The sequence below is a fragment of the Ctenocephalides felis genome, unplaced genomic scaffold, assembly GCF_003426905.1.
Source record: "Ctenocephalides felis isolate EL2017-DRISC unplaced genomic scaffold, ASM342690v1 CF-g0.4_SCAFFOLD_01170, whole genome shotgun sequence".
NCBI classification, from domain to species: Eukaryota; Metazoa; Arthropoda; class Insecta; order Siphonaptera; family Pulicidae; genus Ctenocephalides; species Ctenocephalides felis.
Genome location: NW_020537324.1, coordinates 77,729,254 through 77,746,702, shown reverse-complemented (window position 1 = coordinate 77,746,702; position 17,449 = coordinate 77,729,254). Strand labels below are relative to the sequence as shown.

At 30.2% G+C, this 17,449-nt stretch overlaps 2 protein-coding genes across 3 annotated transcripts in view; both read left to right on the top strand.

Moving 5' to 3' along the window:
- The window catches only part of LOC113368482 (STE20/SPS1-related proline-alanine-rich protein kinase), a 77,181-nt gene that overhangs the window by 20,847 nt on the left and 38,885 nt on the right, over nucleotides 1-17,449 (top strand). The window lies entirely within an intron of this gene.
- On the top strand, nucleotides 184-9,212 carry LOC113368481 (tRNA-dihydrouridine(47) synthase [NAD(P)(+)]-like). The gene is made up of 10 exons (XM_026610029.1): nucleotides 184-221; nucleotides 301-623; nucleotides 720-967; nucleotides 3,107-3,303; nucleotides 4,649-4,761; nucleotides 4,833-4,999; nucleotides 6,001-6,147; nucleotides 6,236-6,379; nucleotides 8,562-8,755; nucleotides 8,975-9,212. The coding sequence occupies exons 1-10, from the start codon at nucleotides 190-192 to the stop codon at nucleotides 9,207-9,209; spliced, it is 1,800 nt and encodes a 599-aa protein (XP_026465814.1). The 5' UTR covers nucleotides 184-189; the 3' UTR covers nucleotides 9,210-9,212.

The following is a 17,449-nucleotide window of genomic DNA, read 5'->3' as shown; positions in this document are numbered from 1 at the left end:
GCAAGTTTTAAGAATGCTCATATGGCAACACTAATAGAATGAACGTCAAACAAACTTAACCTCCATTTTCACGTTGCGTTCATACCTGCACAATAAATTCAATATTTATCCCAAAAACCTCCGAATAAACTTTAGTTAAAGCAAATTAGTCTTACAGTTAATAAATATAGTGCAACACACATTCTAAAAATGTCTGCTGGAATTTGTGCCATCAAAGAAGAGTAAGTTTTAATACCTCCATAACCAAAACATAATAATTTAATATTTCATTTTATTCATAAAAATAAATCTATTCCCCAGGTTTATTGTAAAAAACGACATATCCAATCCTTCTGAAACCGCAACCAAGGATGACAACGTGGATGAAACATCTAAACAAGATTTATCACAAGACGATGCTGGTGAGACACCAAATAAAAAAATCAAGTTAAGCAAACGAGAAAAGAAACGAAATCGTGGACAAAATAAATCCAGACCAGCTCCTTATAAAGTCACTGTCGATGACAAACTTTGTAGGGAGCTCATTGATGTTTTGGAGAATGAAACCAGGAATTGCACTTACAAAAATTGTAAATGCCAACATGATGTTCTTTCGTACCTTCAGAACAAGCCCAAAGACATAGGTAAAGGATAATTAATAAATAAATATATATATATATATATATATATATATATATATATATTTATCAATGTATCATTTCTCCCTTGTCTTTCACCAGGTGACTTCTGTTACATTTACAAGTTGCGTGGACGTTGTCCAGCCGGTTTGTCTTGCAGATTTGGAAGAGAACATATTTCTGAAAGCGGTTACAATATGGTGTCAGAGAATTATGATCCTAATAAAAGTAAAAGTACACTGAATCAATTAGGTTTTGAATTGCAAACGAAATTAAGGAAGAAGACGTATGATTTTAAAAAGACTGAAATATCTGTGAAGAAAGTTGAAAAGTTTATGAATGCAAAGAAGGTAATAATATAAATGATATATGTATGTATATATATATATATATATATATATATACATATATATATATATACTAGTTGGCCCGACAGACGTCCTGTACCCATGTCCACATTTTTTTAATATAATATACTAATATTTATTGTTTACCTAAAAATAATATATATTATTTTAAATTACTCTTCATGCCAAAATGCATATACATTTACAATATGGGCGATGTTAAATGTAGAACTGCTTTAAATAAAATGATGAGTCTCAATTCCCCAACACTATATTGGAAATTGAAGTCTTTTAAACTTTTTAAACCATAACCATAATATAACACTGGTACTTCATGTTGGATTAAATTAATTTAATTTTTTAATATTTAATATAATTTAATTTAACTTTTTCTAATCGATATCGTAAGGGCCGAATTGTATGTATTCATCTTTACTTTTCCAATTGTTGTTATAAAGTGAAATTTTTACGAATTTTAAATATATTGTGGAATGATAAGTAAGAGATGCAAAGAAATTATATATTGAAAAAAAAACTATATTGAAAATTTAATATCCGAATCTTGTGTTGGCGCCCCCTGAGGCGTGCGCTCATATTTTTCGCATGCATCGCATTAAAGGTAGGACCGTCCCTTATTAATACTTAATTTCATATTTTAAGTGAATTAATTTGTCAAATCCTGTTCATGTGTGTATCATTCAATCTGCCACACATATACTGTATTTTATATTATTTTAATTTCTGGCACATCTCAGCTGCTTTTTGGCAATAATGATGTAGACATTTCATTTTTCTTATTCACAATTATGAATTTATTATAAATATTGTAATATTGTCTAGGTTCATGAGTAAATTGAAATGTTTGGCAGATGATAGTTTTTATTTGATTTCAATGCAAACAATGACATGTCGTTTTTTGCAATTTTTCGATTTTTTCCTACAATATTGCACATACATCCCATTATATATACATCCTAGAAAATTTCCTTAACAAACTTCAGAAACATCAAAAACCGAATAATCGTTGAGGAGGAGTATACAGTGAGTGCTTGTAATTTAATATGAACTTTATATAATATCAATAAAGCTCAAATTGATTCTACTATTGATTTTAGTTAGAAAACGTTTGTATGTGAAAAAAGAACAGGGCTGTTTTTCTTCTTCAATGAACATTTAAAAAAAAAGAATTGGCCAAATTGGTCCAGGCGTTGTTGAGTTATGCGCTTACCAACACATTTTGCGATCCATTTTTATATATATAAAAATAAGTCGGGTTTTCCTTCCTGACGATTTAACTTCAGAACGCGCGAACCGATTTCGACAATTTTTCATTCGTTGCAAAGGTCTCGGGCTCCGCAAGGTTTATAACTAATTAGTGGTGCATGGCATCGTGCCTTAATGCAAATTGCTGGAACTTCACGCACCGTAATTAAAAATTCGAGTAATGAAAATAATCAATAAATGTTTTAAATAATTTCAAATAGATTATCTAAAAATTTGAGTAATGATATTAGTGAGAATTATCAGAATTATGCTAGCCGCAAAGAATAATGATGTACACGCACTGAATTTCACCATCCAATCAAAAATTGCTGGCGATTTGGTGACATACCAATGATTCTGACTGGTCTTCCGTTTGACTTCAAACGATTGCAATTTCCAGTTCGCCTTGCATTCGCAATGACAATTAACAAGTCGCAAGGCCAATCGCTTAGTGTTTGCGGGATAAATTTCAAATAGATTATTTAGAAAATCATTGTTTTTCACATGGGCAGTTATACGTTGCCCTTTACACGAGTTGGGAAACCATCCGCTTTGTTTGTGTTAACGTCAGACCAAAAAACAAAAAATGTGGTTGACCAAAGAGCACTTCAATGAAACGGATAATTTGCGGATTCACTTCCATTTACTTAGAGAAGTTCAACTAAAAAACACTTCATTTTTGTAATTGAAATAAATTCATTACTGTTGTGCAATAAAATCAAATTTTTCCTTTTCAAATATAAAACAAACAAAAAATTTTTTCATCTTTCTCACCAAACCAACTGGTGGCGAAACGGAGTTCGTCGGGTTTGCTAGTTTTTATATATAAGATAAATAAATAAATAAATATATATATATATATAATTGTTTAATTTCTAGGATTTAAAACAAAATGGTTCATCCGAACCAAATGTTTTATCAGAAACGACGAATATTACAGAATCTGCAGAAGCAAGATTAGGTTGTGTCACTGATGAAGACATCATATCTACAAGAAAGTGTGAGAAAAAGAAAATTGATTGGTCAAATAAATTATTTTTAAGTCCGTTGACGACTGTTGGAAACCTTCCGTTCAGGTATTACATACAAATATTAAGTTAATGTATTGAGGGTGCAATTTTGAAGTAAAACTTCTTTTAGGCGCGACATGGGTGTAAAAACTTCTTTAGGCGCGACGCGGGTTAGCAGTATAATTCGTGAGTTAATAAAAATGTCAGGATCGGAAGAATACTTTATCCCGTCCCCCCATAAATAATTGTAGTGCAAATGATCGCAAATAAATAATGAAACTAAGGAAAAATCTGCGCTGCGTAAGAAATGATAGCTTTGGCTATGTATGTTTTGTGTGTGATCGACTTTGGCTTCAAAGTGACTTAGAAATATTAAATGATGCTCAAAAACAAATTCTTAATAATGTTTTTTTAATATTGATTCAAATAATCAGGTTGGATGTCAAACTTGTCGAAAGATATTAAATTCGGATAAAATTTCCACTTTGTGTAAATTTAACGGGTTTGTATTTCCACCTATACCCAATTATCTACCTAAACTAGATACTGTATCTGAAAGGTTAATTTCACCTAGGTTGTGTTTCATGCAAATTAGACGATTGCAACATGCAAATGGACAATTTGGAACATTTGGCCAAATTATAAATGTGCCTGTTGACGTTAATAATATGGTTAATTTATTACCGCATTGCATTAACGTTCACATAAAAAAGCAAATGATTCATAGATCAAGCTATGTGCAGGGCTTGATAAATAAAACAAATATAAAAGTATGGTTGCAATTTTTTAGGCAAGACAGATATTACAGCTGTTCAAAGAATGAGATTATATCGCCAGCGAAAAAGTAAAAAAATACAAACAGTAAATTAATTTATGTTAATTTTAATAACATGAAGTTCTTTAAACACAATTGTTACAGGATGAGTTAATTTGCAAAAACAATATTTGTTTAGGCGTTGTTTAACATAATCCACTGTGTGAATGAATATTATAGAATTTATTAATCAGCAATTACTTTAAAACGATCATGTCATATTTCAAGTACGACTTTGATTACATTATTGTTTGTAAATATTATACATATTTTTGATGCAATCACAAATATATAATTTATAATTTATCATTATATAAATGTGTATAATGGTTGACGACACTAATAAATGTGTGCATCACGAGTGTTACCATATTACTAATAAACATTATTCAAAATTTTTATATTAGGTTGTCAAATATCCCGCTTCCGCTTTTTTGCTCTTGGTTTATGATACAAAAAGGCGGAAGGGAGATATTTGACAACCTTATACGATGTATTTATTTTTACTCAACTTAAATTTGCTACTTTATACAGTAGCAAATAAGTTTTACTTCAATCGCGTGTGATCCTTACGCGCACTCTTTTTTTTATTTGTAGGAGAATATGTAAAGAATTTGGTGCAGACGTCACTTGCGGCGAAATGGCTCTAAGTATTCCTATAATACAAGGTGCAAATCAGGAGTGGGCTTTGGCCAAACGGCACGAATCAGGTATTACAATTTATTCCAAAAATGATAATATAAAAATTATTATTCGATATTAATAAAAATTTATTTCTCAGAGGATTTGTTCGGTGTGCAAATATGCGGCTACAAGGCCCATTTAGTAGGACAGGCCGTACAAGTCTTGCAAGAGAATTGTGCAATAGACTTTGTTGATATTAATTTGGGGTGTCCGATTGAATTGATATACCAAAATGGGGCAGGGTCTGCTCTGCTTAGAAGACCTGTAAGTAATAACTAGCTGTAAGTGGAATTCTGTCTTAAGGCAATTAAGGCATCGTGCCTTAAGGCAAATTACTGGAATTTCCCGTACCAAAATTTTTTTTTTTTTTTAAAAACGATTAACATTTTTAAAAAAATTTTACTTCGAAAAAATTAGATTTTTGAGAAACTATAAATTTGACAAAAAATTACATTTTTTGAAGAAAAAATTTTTTTTTGAAAACAAAATTTTTTTGAAAAGAAAAATGTTTTCTTCATTTTGACATATTTTGGAAATTCTGAACTTTTTTCAAAGCAATCGTACTGCTTTAACTGCATAGAGACGAAATGTCAAAGCGCGCAAGTGCTCCGCCGCCGTCTAACGGATAAGCATTGGTACGGAACCCATAGAAATGTAAAAAAATGTTATACTTATTGTTAAAATCTCTATAAAATATCTGATAATTTGATGTGCATATGTCTAATGATCATTTTTGACCGCCAAATGGCATTTTTTTTTACTTGTATCATTAGATCTCCGAAACCGATGGACCTGCCTCCATGAAAAGTTTGATCAATTCTTCATCTTATCAATACAAGTAAAATGTTTTTTGAATTATTCAAATCGGACGCTCCGTTCCCTTAAAAACTGAGTTACCGTTTTCGGCACTTTTTGCACCGTATCTTCGGAACGGCTAGACCTGCTTTTGCCAAAAACTAATCAGCACGTCTCCTTATCAATACGAATCGAATGTTTTTTGAATTATACAAATCGGTTGAACCGTGTTCCCGAAATCGTCGACGAAAATTTGTATCCGCACATACATACACACACACACACACACACACACATACATCCATTTTTTCTAAGGTATGCCAAAATGTTCAGAAACCCCTGAAACGTAAAGATATATAAAAATTTTCATTTTCGATTTTTTTGCGATTACTATAACTTGCCCTACGGGAAGTTAATAATTAAAAATCTATAGTAATAATTTTATAAATTGTTGTTTATATTTATTTCAGAACATTTTGGAAGGAATGATTCGAACTTGTGTCGATATGATGGACATGCCTTTAACAGTGAAGACTCGAACCGGTGTTTATGCGGATAAAAATGTGGCTCATGATTATTTTCCTAAATTTAAAGAATGGGGAGTTTCTTGCGCCACTGTAAGTCATATTTAAATATATACATATATATATATATGTATATATATATATATATAAATATATATAACTATTTTTGTTGCTATTTCAGATTCATGGTAGATCAAGAGAACAAAGATACACGAGGACAGCAGATTGGGAATATATTGAAAAATGTGCAGCGAGTGTTGAAAATCAAATGCCAGTCATCGGGAATGGTGATATATTGAGCTTTCAGGATTACCTTGAAGCCAAAGTAAGATTTTTATTAATATATATATATATATATATATATATTATATATATATATATATATATATATATATATATATATATATAAATCTCGTGTCACGATGTTGGTTCGCGATGGACGCCCAAACTACTGAACCGATTTTAAATTTTATTGGCTCATCTGTGTGCATATATATCCAACTTAGGTTATAGGAAATTTTGAAAAGTAAATTTAAAATATAAATATAAGATTTTTATAAATTTCTAAAAATTTTGACAGAAAATGATCAAAAAAAACAAAACACTAAAATGACATATGTCAAAATTTATGGAAAATTCGAGAAAAAAAGATTTGTTTTTTGGAAAAAATAATTTGACAGTTCAAAAAATATAGTTCAAAAACATGTACATATATAGATATATCCAACATTTATATCCAAATTAGACGAAATGCTATATTCAAAATCACAATTTATAGTTTTGAATCTAATTAAAAATCAATGTTTATAAATTTAAATAAATGTTGACATGAAAAACGTCAAATGTCATTTGTCAATATTTATGAAAATAATTATATAAATAGATTTACGATTTAGATTTAATTGATTAGCTTACAAAATTATTTCGGATACCAAAACTTCATGAAAACCTTATAGATCAGAGATCACAATAAAAAAGCGGCGTATCGAATTTAAAATTAATCATAAACAAAATTTTGACATTTCACAAAAAAAATATTTAACGACTTACTTCAATAAGAAGCAAATAAATTAATTATTCCAAGTTATGTTATAGGCAATATTGCCAAGCAAATTATAGATATAAAACATTATTGTAAAATTAATATTATCATATTATATTAATTTTGGACCAAGAAGAAAATATTTTGACATTTATAAATTTAGTGCATAATGGATATATGAAATTGACAATCACTATTTAAATGAAATGCAAAAGTAAAAAATCTGATATTTATATAAATATTTAGATAATGATACTGCGTTGATTTAGACTAATCCATGATGCGAGTGAATTAATTTTGGAAGTATGAAATGTCAAATAATTTTGAAAATTATAACAAGTTTTTAACTATTTGTCAGAAAAAATATATTTTATTACAAATTTATGTCCATATCAAGCACCAAAGTAATAAATAATACTTATTAAATGACATATTATTTATAGACAATATTTAATGAATATTTTAATTATATTTTTGGACATTTGCTAATTCAAAATAAATTAAAAATAATTGAAAACAATGTTTATGACATCGGATATTTATGGAAAAATATCAAATAAATATATTTATGTTTCACTTGATTTCAATGAAAATAATTCAATGCCAAAATAAAAAGTATACATCTAAAATTATAGTCTAAATATTACAATTTTGATAAATAATCATCCATTATTTTACAGTACGAAAATTGATAAAAAATTGATAAAAGTGCCAAAAATCAAACATTTTATAGATTTGTACTCGGATTTCTCAGAACTTTATCTATGTTAGTTTCAGGGATAGTATGAATATCAATTTATAGTCGAAAATTTATATGATAAGTGATTAAAACATTATAGATCACAATCAAAAAGCGACATATTGAATTTAACATTAATCATAAACGAAATTCTGACAGTTCAAAAAAAAAAAAAAAGAATTTTTAACGAATTCAATAAGATACAAATAAATTAATTATTCCAAGTTATGTTATAAGCAATATTGGCAATCAAATTATAGATATAAATTATATATCATATTATATTAAAATTCGATCAAAAAGAAAATATTTTGGCATTTAAAAATTTAGTGCTTATTGGATATATGAAATTGACATTCAATATTTTTAAATTAAATGCAAAAGTAAAAAATCTGATTTATATAAAATATTATATATTTAGATAATGGTACTGCGTTCATTCAGACTAAAATCTAATTTATTCATTGATTAAAAAAAAAAAAATTCACTATTTGACATAAATAAAATTAAAATAAACAATACACTATGATGCGTTGAAATTAATTATCGAAATGTAAAGAAATTTGTGTAATAAAAATATAACATTATTATTAATAGATCATGTATATCATAAGAACTTCTGCAAAGCGGCAAAATATTTTTGATGGCAAAACAGCGTTTGCCGGGTCAGCTAGTATATATATATATATATATATATATATATATATATGTTTGTTTGTTTTTTAGCGTGTGGCTCCACACATAAGTGGAGTGATGTTAGGCCGTGGAGCCCTCGTCAAGCCCTGGCTTTTTACAGAAATCAAAGAACAGAAAGCCATCGACATATCCAGCAAAGAAAGATTCGAAATCCTTAAAAAATATGTCAATTACGGTTTGGAACATTGGGGAAGCGATACTAAGGGGGTTGAAAACACCCGAAGGTAAAGGATAATTAATTTAACTACAAATTTAATCTTTTTTTTAATTTATTTTACAAGCCGCCAGTATAATAAGGCTTATGTTAATATTTTACAAATTTTATGTAATATAATTAATTATAATTATTTTATGTAACTTTCTGGTTAATTGATAATATGACTATAACATTAAATATAATATATACCGTTGTGACGATTTCTAATTATTTTTTTTTTTTACAGATTTCTATTGGAATGGCAATCATTTCTCTACCGATATGTGCCTCTGGGTTTGCTAGAAAGACCCCCACAGAAAATTAATGAAAGGCCACCAGTTTATCGTGGACGGGATGATTTGGAGACCATGATGGCTTCGAATAATTGTAAAGAATGGATTAAGTTGAGTGAAATGCTATTGGGACCTGTTCCCGATGGATTTACCTTTTTACCAAAGCACAAGGCCAACTCTTATTCCTGAACGAAGACGATTGTATGTAATGTAAGAATTTTGTTTTATTTTATTATTAAATCATTTGTATATAGTTCGAAAAATATAGATTTGTTTAGATAAAGGAATCGTATGATACTCTTTTTATAAGGACCCAAGTTTTTTAATTTATTATATCAATTGATATTTATATAATTATTAACTTCCCGTAGGGTAGTTATAGTAATGGGCCGAGAATCGAAAATGAAAATTTTTGCATCTCTCAACGTTCTGAAGGTTTCTTTAAGGCATACCTCAGAAAAAATGGATGTGTGTGTGTATGTCCGCATTTTTTCGTCCATGTTTTCGGGCGCACGGATCAACCGATTCGAATAATTCATTTACCATTCGATTCCTATTGATAGGGAGATGTGCTGATTAGTTTTTGGCAAAGACAGGTCAAGCCGTTACGGAGATATGGAGCAAAGAGTGCAGAAAATAGAAATCGAGTTTTTGAAAGAACGGATCATCCGATTTGTATGATTCGGTTTGTAATGATGGGGAAAAGTGGTTATTAGTTTTTGGCAAAGGTAGGCCCAGCGGTTTCGTAGATACAGAGCCAAATGTAAAAAAATGGCAGTTTTTGAGAGAACTAAGCGTCCAATTTCAATGATTCAAAGATCTTTCTGCTTGTTTCATCAAAATAATTGCTTTTAGAAAAAAAAAATTTGTTTCTAATTTTTAGATTAAAAATTCAAAAAATTACCCAGGCTAAGCACAGTCTAAGCGCCACTCTGGTACAAATGTTTACCCAAGTGCATTTAGACTGTGACTATAACGGGGGCACTTTTCCAATTTTGTGAAAACTATTGAAAAATGTGAAAATGCCGCCAAGCTAAGCACAGTATAAGTGAAAATGTCGCACAGAATTATTTGCAAATGCGTTTAGACTGTGACTATACGGGAGCACTTTTTCAATTTTGTGTAAATTAGGCAACTTTTTTTTAATTTGAAATTGAATTCGAAATGAAATGACGATTGTTAATAGCAAAAATAATGAAAGTTACAGTATTTGTAATAATATATTTGAAAACGTTTAAAATTTCTCTAATATTTCATTGCGGTACGGGAAGTTCCAGCAATTTACATTAAGGCACGATGCCATACACCACTAGTTAATTTATCATATTAATTGATATTTATATAATTCTTGATTTATTTAATTTTTGGAAGAAGTTTGTTTTAAAAAAAATCCGATTTACTAATTTTGACGTTTCAAGTCATTCTAAGACCTAATTTGGAAAAAGTATGTGTGTGTTTTTTTGTATAGTGAAGGAAATGCATTTATGCATCCCAGACTAGGTCTTTTGTCTGAGTATGTCGGACTCAATACCGCCCGCCGTTAGGCATTACTTTGTGGGGGAGGATCTAGAATGTTATCATTTTTGTACTGAATGTATGTGTGTATGTGTTTGTGCAAATCGGCGTTTTCTGAAAAATGGCTGGACCGATTTTTAAAATTTAAAAGCCATTTTATGTATCTCGATGAGGACTAGCGTTTGTCAGTTTTGCGTGACTATCAGCCGAGCCGTTTTTTTGTGTAAAATTTTTCATCTATGTTTAATCTCACAGTCTTCATCTCCATGCAGCTAAAGTAGTGCGATTGCTATAAAAAAAATTTTAAATTGCCAAAATACTTCAAAATGAAGAAAAACATTTTTTTCCAAAGACAATTTTTTTCAAAAAAGTAAAATTTCTCAAAAATCTAATTTTAGACAAAAATTTAATATTTAAAAAAAAAATAGTACGGGAAGTTACAGCAATTGGCCTTAAGGCTTCCATGCTATACACCACTAGTTTTTCAACGATTTCAATGAAATTTTGCACAGCAATCGCCGACTAAACTAACATTCTAAAATATTATAGGCCTAGGAAAATTAGTTTTACTTTAAAAATTAATAGGACAGGACATACACTGTGTATGTCCTAATAGGCATGAATCGTGATAAGTTTTTGGCAAATAAAAGTTGAACTGTTCCTTAGTAATAATTAAATTTTGGGAAGTTAATTATATAAGCTTTTCAATTTTAAGTTAGGTTTTTTGTGACTGTCACAATATGTTATATTTATATATAAGCACAAAATTTGATTTATACCGCTTGGTGTCGAGCTGGTCCAGGTTGATATAAAAATACAATTTTGTTTATGATCTAATCGGGCTTTTTAAAATATTCGAGGCATACGAAAACTAGTTGAATTATTACAATTTCTTTAAGGTTGAATTAAATTAAAAAACAATTTTCAATATATTTACTATTGATTTTCGTACTAATTTTATGAGTGTGTATTAATCAATTTTTTAATTCGACGAAATTGGCTGCTAATTATATGAAATATGTGTCAAAGTCAAAATATATATATATATATATATATACATATATATATATATATATATGTGTTTTTTTTTTTTTTTTTTTTTTTTTTTTTTGTATAGCGAAGGAAATGCTTTTATGCATCCCAGACCGGTCTTCTGTCTGGGTATGTCGGACTCGATACCGCCCTGGTATAATACCGACTAAAACCTCCGCTTTGCCCCTGCCTCTGGTCCCACGGAAACCGCCGCTAGGCATTACTTCGTGGGGGAGGATCTAGAATGTTACAATTCTTAACTTGTTATAAACAATGTTATAATTCATAACATTTTACTTATCTTTTAAATGGGCGAAGTCCCATTCGTCCTTTCTCTCTCTATAGAACGCAGGTCCATTAAAACGTCTCTCGCAAATCTGTCTATGGCGTTCCAAGCAGCTTCACTTGTCAGCATCACTTTAACAACATTACCTGGGGTAATTGTGCGTCTCAATGTCACCTCCACATCATCCCGTAGAGCACCAAATCGCGGGCACACGAAGAACACGTGCTCAGCATCTTCGATTTCGCCCAAACAATATGGGCAATCCGGCGAGCTATCGTGCTTGAATCGGTGTAGGTAGGCTCGAAAACAGCCATGCCCCGATAGCATTTGCGTAGTATATAGTTTACTTCGCCGTGCTTGCGACTTAGCCAGACTTTGATGTTAGGAATGAGACGATGCGTCCATCTGCCCTTTACAGCGACATCCCACAGTCGCTGCCATCGGTCAATGCTGTTCTGCCGTTCTTCTAATCTTAACTTTTCAGGACACAGTTGTTGATGTCTTCTATGGTAAATTGTCCGTCTTTCCTCTGCTAAGACTAAGAGAGGCACAGTTCCTGAAATGACGCACCACTGCTTCCGCCGATATTGTGCGAAATGCGCAAGCAATTCTTATAGCACTGAGACGGTATAAGGGCCCTGCCATTCTCCTCGATTTTTGAGATTTAAGAGCATCACCCCATATGGAGATACCATATGTCAGCACTGAAGTAATAAACTGACGATAGTAATATCCTTCTGGTTTGTTTAGGACCTCCAATATTAGGCATCAGTCGAGCAAGTTTCGTCCTAACTATTGACGCCTTAGCACTAACGTGTTCCACCTGTTGATTGAAATTCAAACGAGCATCAAGCATTACGCCAAGGTAACAGATGTGAGGTTTTGACGTGATCTCAAGATTTCCTATCTTTAGCTTGATGGTCTCAATTCTTTTCCTACTAGTGATAAGAACAGCTTCACTTTTTTGTTGTGCTAATTGGAGATTCATTGTTCCCATCCACCGATTAATTTTTCTGAATGTAATATCGAATAGGCTTACGATGTCATCAATTTGTTTGGAGACAACCACAATGGCAACATCGTCTGCATATGCTACTAGTTTCACACATTCTGGAAACTCTAGTCTCAAAAGGCCATCATACATAATATTCCACAGCAAAGGGCCTAGAACAGAGCCCTGCGGCACACCTCCTGTTATATTATATTCTTCTGTACCATCGCGTGAATGGTACATTAGAATTCTGTCTGTAAAGTAGCTTGCGACTATATTGCATAGGTATGCTGGCACGTTCTTGTCACGGAGTGCATTCATAATGCAATCCCAGTTTATATATATGTGTGTGTGTGTGTGTTTGTGTGTCCTAATTATAAAAAATTAATTGAATTGAAATTAATTTGTTGTTGTTCCATGGAAAACAACTCAACAAGATAAAAATAGATCCAGAGTGCGACTCTTTGTTATTTATTAATCTTGATTAAACAATAGAAATTTAAATTATTTCTGTAATTACGAAATATTTATACACACAGATAATGTATATATATATATATATATATATATATATCGTGCCTTGAACTAGAAATCGAAATCAAAACAAATGTTCTCTGGAAAAGAGCAATTCGTTTCGCTGTTTTTGTTAAAATTCTGAAAAATAACCATACTGTGCAAAATGTTAAAATAATGAAGAAAATTTAATCTGTGTGACTTGGATTGAGAATAATATCTTGAATTAAACTATATAAAAAAATATTTTGATATAATATTTATATTTTTTTATTTGAATTATAATATAAATTTTGTACATCTCAAACAGACGGAAGTGTCTGGTACGAGAAATCGTACAAAATATCTATACAATAGTATATATTTGTTTTCTACATGCCATTATTATATATATGTATATAATATGGTTATAACAACATTCTATATCATTTATTCTATATTTCAATCATACGTATATTCATTTTTACATTTATACTTTGGCTTAATTTATTTATCTAGATTTTCTTTATAATATTCTTTTAACTTTACTTAAAACTTGATTTTAAATTTAAAAATATTTATTAATGATTTTGATTGACTAATTTTTTTTTAAGTTACATGAATTTTAATAAAAACTAGTGGGGTGGGTGGCATCGTGCCTTAAGGCAAATTGCTGGAACTTCCCGTACCGTAACGAAATGTTCGAGGAATATTGAATGTTTTCAAATAGATTATTATAAATATTGTAACATTGTCTAATATTTATTTATAAGAATTATATAAACTGAATTGCAAAGTTGAAATTATTTGTTTAAATTGTATTAGAACTATAGTCAGAATTAAAAATAAAATCTGAATTATTTTCGGCATACAAAAAATTAAAAAAAAAAATGGGACAAAATTTTTTTTTTCCAAAATCAATTATTTTGTTAAGACAAGCAGAAAGTTCTTTGAATCATTCAAATCGGACGCTTAGTTCTCTCAAAAACTGCCATTTTTTACATATTTAGCTCCGTATCTTCGAAATGGCTGGGCCTGCCTTTGCCAAAAACTAATAAACACTTCTCCCAATCATTACTAATTGAATGTTTTTTAGATCATTCAAATCGGATACTCCGTTCTCTCAAAAATTCGATTTCTATTTTCTGCACTCTTTGCTCCGTATCTCCGAAACGGCTGGACCTGCCTTTGCCAAAAATTAATCAGCTCTTTTTCCCTATCAATGGGAATCGAATGTTTTTTCGAACCATTCAAATCGGTTGATCCGTGCGCCCTAAAACGTGACTGGAAATTTGTATCCATACATACATACACACATACATACACACACACACACACACACATCCATTTTTTCTGAGGTATGCCAAAACGTTCAGAAACCTTCAAAACGTCGAGAAATGTTAAAATTTTCAATTCCGATTTTCGGCCCATTACAATAACTTACCCTACGGGAAGTTAAAAAATTGAGGGTTTGTCAAAGTTTCGTTAACACGATTAAATATAAGACGATAGTTTCTCATAAATGACGCAAAAAATATGAAGTATGAAGTTGATAAATTGCATAGATTTTGAGTGCAACAAGTGTGTATGTTTATGTGTGTATGTGTATGTATTGTATTCCTCTAAATTAAATGTATGTATGTATGTTTGTGTGTATGTTTTGTGTGTTTGTGTCTCATGTGTCGGTAGCGTTTGCTCCATTAAAAGTTTAGTTGGAACTAAATTGACACACGTAGACTTTTATTAACCTTAACGACAGGGCTTGCACTTTGTTGACCAAAAAACCGATCGAGACAATTCTCAAATGATATTTTCCAAACTGTTTTTGAATTTTCAAAATTGGTGCATGATTTTTACCTAAAACCGTTGACGAAAATTGTTGCACTTCTCTTGCTATTTGTAAAGAAATGATTCGGTGGATTCTTGCGCAAAACTGACAAACGCTAGTTCTTATCGAAATACTTTTAAATATTTGAAATCTGTTCAGCCGTTTTTAAGAAAACGTGGACGAAAAGTCAAATTTTAACTCACACACACATACTTTGTTTTTCCAATTTCGGTGCCAAACGATTCAGAATGACTTGGCATAAAATTAGCAATTCGCTTTTTTTAGTGGAAGCTAAACTTTTCCTTTGAGATGTAAAAATATTATTCATGACTATTATACACCGAGGTTCTCACAATAATACAAACGAACTAAAATTTAACTATTTAAGTCCTACATTTCTTTTTGAACAAGGAAAATGGTATATTTATTTTTATTCATTCCTTTATTTAATTTTTTTTTTTGATAATGTCATTACATATTTATATTTATTTATCTTCGGTGCCTTAAGGAGGTATTCTAGTGTAGGCGATGAATTTTAGGTCATTTTTAAAGTGTCGTAAAAGAAAGCAATGAATGTTTTAACTATCCATTTTTTTTACCACTTGTTTATTAATATTATTAAAATACATAACAAAAATTGAAAAATAAAAAAGTTGAAAAACGTAAAAACTTCAGCTGGTGAAGTGGGTGGTCTCAAAAAATTGGCACCTCAGTCTTGACATGATTTCAGCCCTCCTAGCCATCGGAAATGCAAAAAATAAAAAGATTATTAATCTACAAAATGATGTCGCAATCGCCCGAACTAACGATGAGTTGAAAAAAATTTTTTTTACAAATTGGCGACTGTTTGAAAAAAAAGTGTTCTTTTTACTGTTTTTTTGAGTTTCTCGAGTTTTTTAAAAATAGTAAAAATTGGAATTTGATGATAATCCCAGTTCGGGCTATAGATAGGTCTATAAACAAGACTCTCTGAACATTTCAAGTGAATCGGTCGAGTAGAACTCGAGAAATCGTGTCAACAGTACTGAAAAAGTCTGTTCTGAGAGAAACGCATTTAAAGTTTTGTGTGAAGCCACCCCAGTATAGAGACCGAGTCAGTAAAATGCCTATATCTCCGAAAATAATTCAAATTCTTAAAAACCTTCTCGTACCCATATTCTTAGATAGTTAAAGTTTGAAAATATGAAATAAAAAAATCGATTTTTTTGAATTTCTACACTAGAATACCCCCTTAATATATAGTACATGTAAATAGACGAATTGTAGTGCATTTATCTATTATATTTCTTATAACTTTCAAAGTGATATGAATATGACATGAAAAAGATATCAAACGAATTTAAACAATATTGAATAATGCACTTTTTATTCTTGTATTATAAATCCCTACAGCAATTGGAATACCTTAAAAATGTATTTGAAGGTTCAATATTATTTATACTAGCAATATGAACTGATTTATCTATTATATCTCTTGTAACTTCAAAACCGCCAGTTTAATATAAATGAGATATTTAGCGAATATGTTTGGAATTGAATAATCTACATTTCATTCTTATATCATAAATCCCTACAGCATCTCGGTATACCTTAAAATAGAAATTGAAAATACAACTTTATTCAGTCAGTATTCTATACTGACTTGTTTTTGGTGATCTATAAATTTAGTGGTATTTATTGTATCTTTTGTAAATTTTAAAATCTTTAACATTAAGGGGTACGTAGTGAAACCGCCTAAAAAAAGGTGATTTTTGTGAATTCATATTAAAAAAACTACTTTATCAATCATTTCAAAATTTTAGGAATATATTTATACATGTTTTAAGAATACATAGTAAAATTTTTGAAGAAAAAAATTAAATATTTTTTAAGTTATTGTCGATCTCCAACAGTGCGACAAAAAAAGGCTCTTCACTGCTGCAGTGATTGCGGCCTTCTACGTGGATGAAATTTAAAAAACCAAATTATCGTTAAACTAGATAATATTGTTTGTAAAATGAACTACGACAAAGAAAAATCAAAATTGACAAAATGACGGCGTTTTTTAAAAAAAAAGTCGAATTTTACCCAAAATTTTGGTCGTTTTTGGACTGCCAAAATTAGATTTTTGATCCGATCAAAAAATCGATAGTTCATTTTTCGGAGAACTATATATAGAACATATAAAAAAATTTTGATAGTGATCGGAGCATTTGTTTTTGAGTAATCGCTGCAGCAAATTCGGAAAATGCTGTTTCGAGAAAAACACGTTTAAATCTCAAAAACTATTTAAGATATCGATTTAA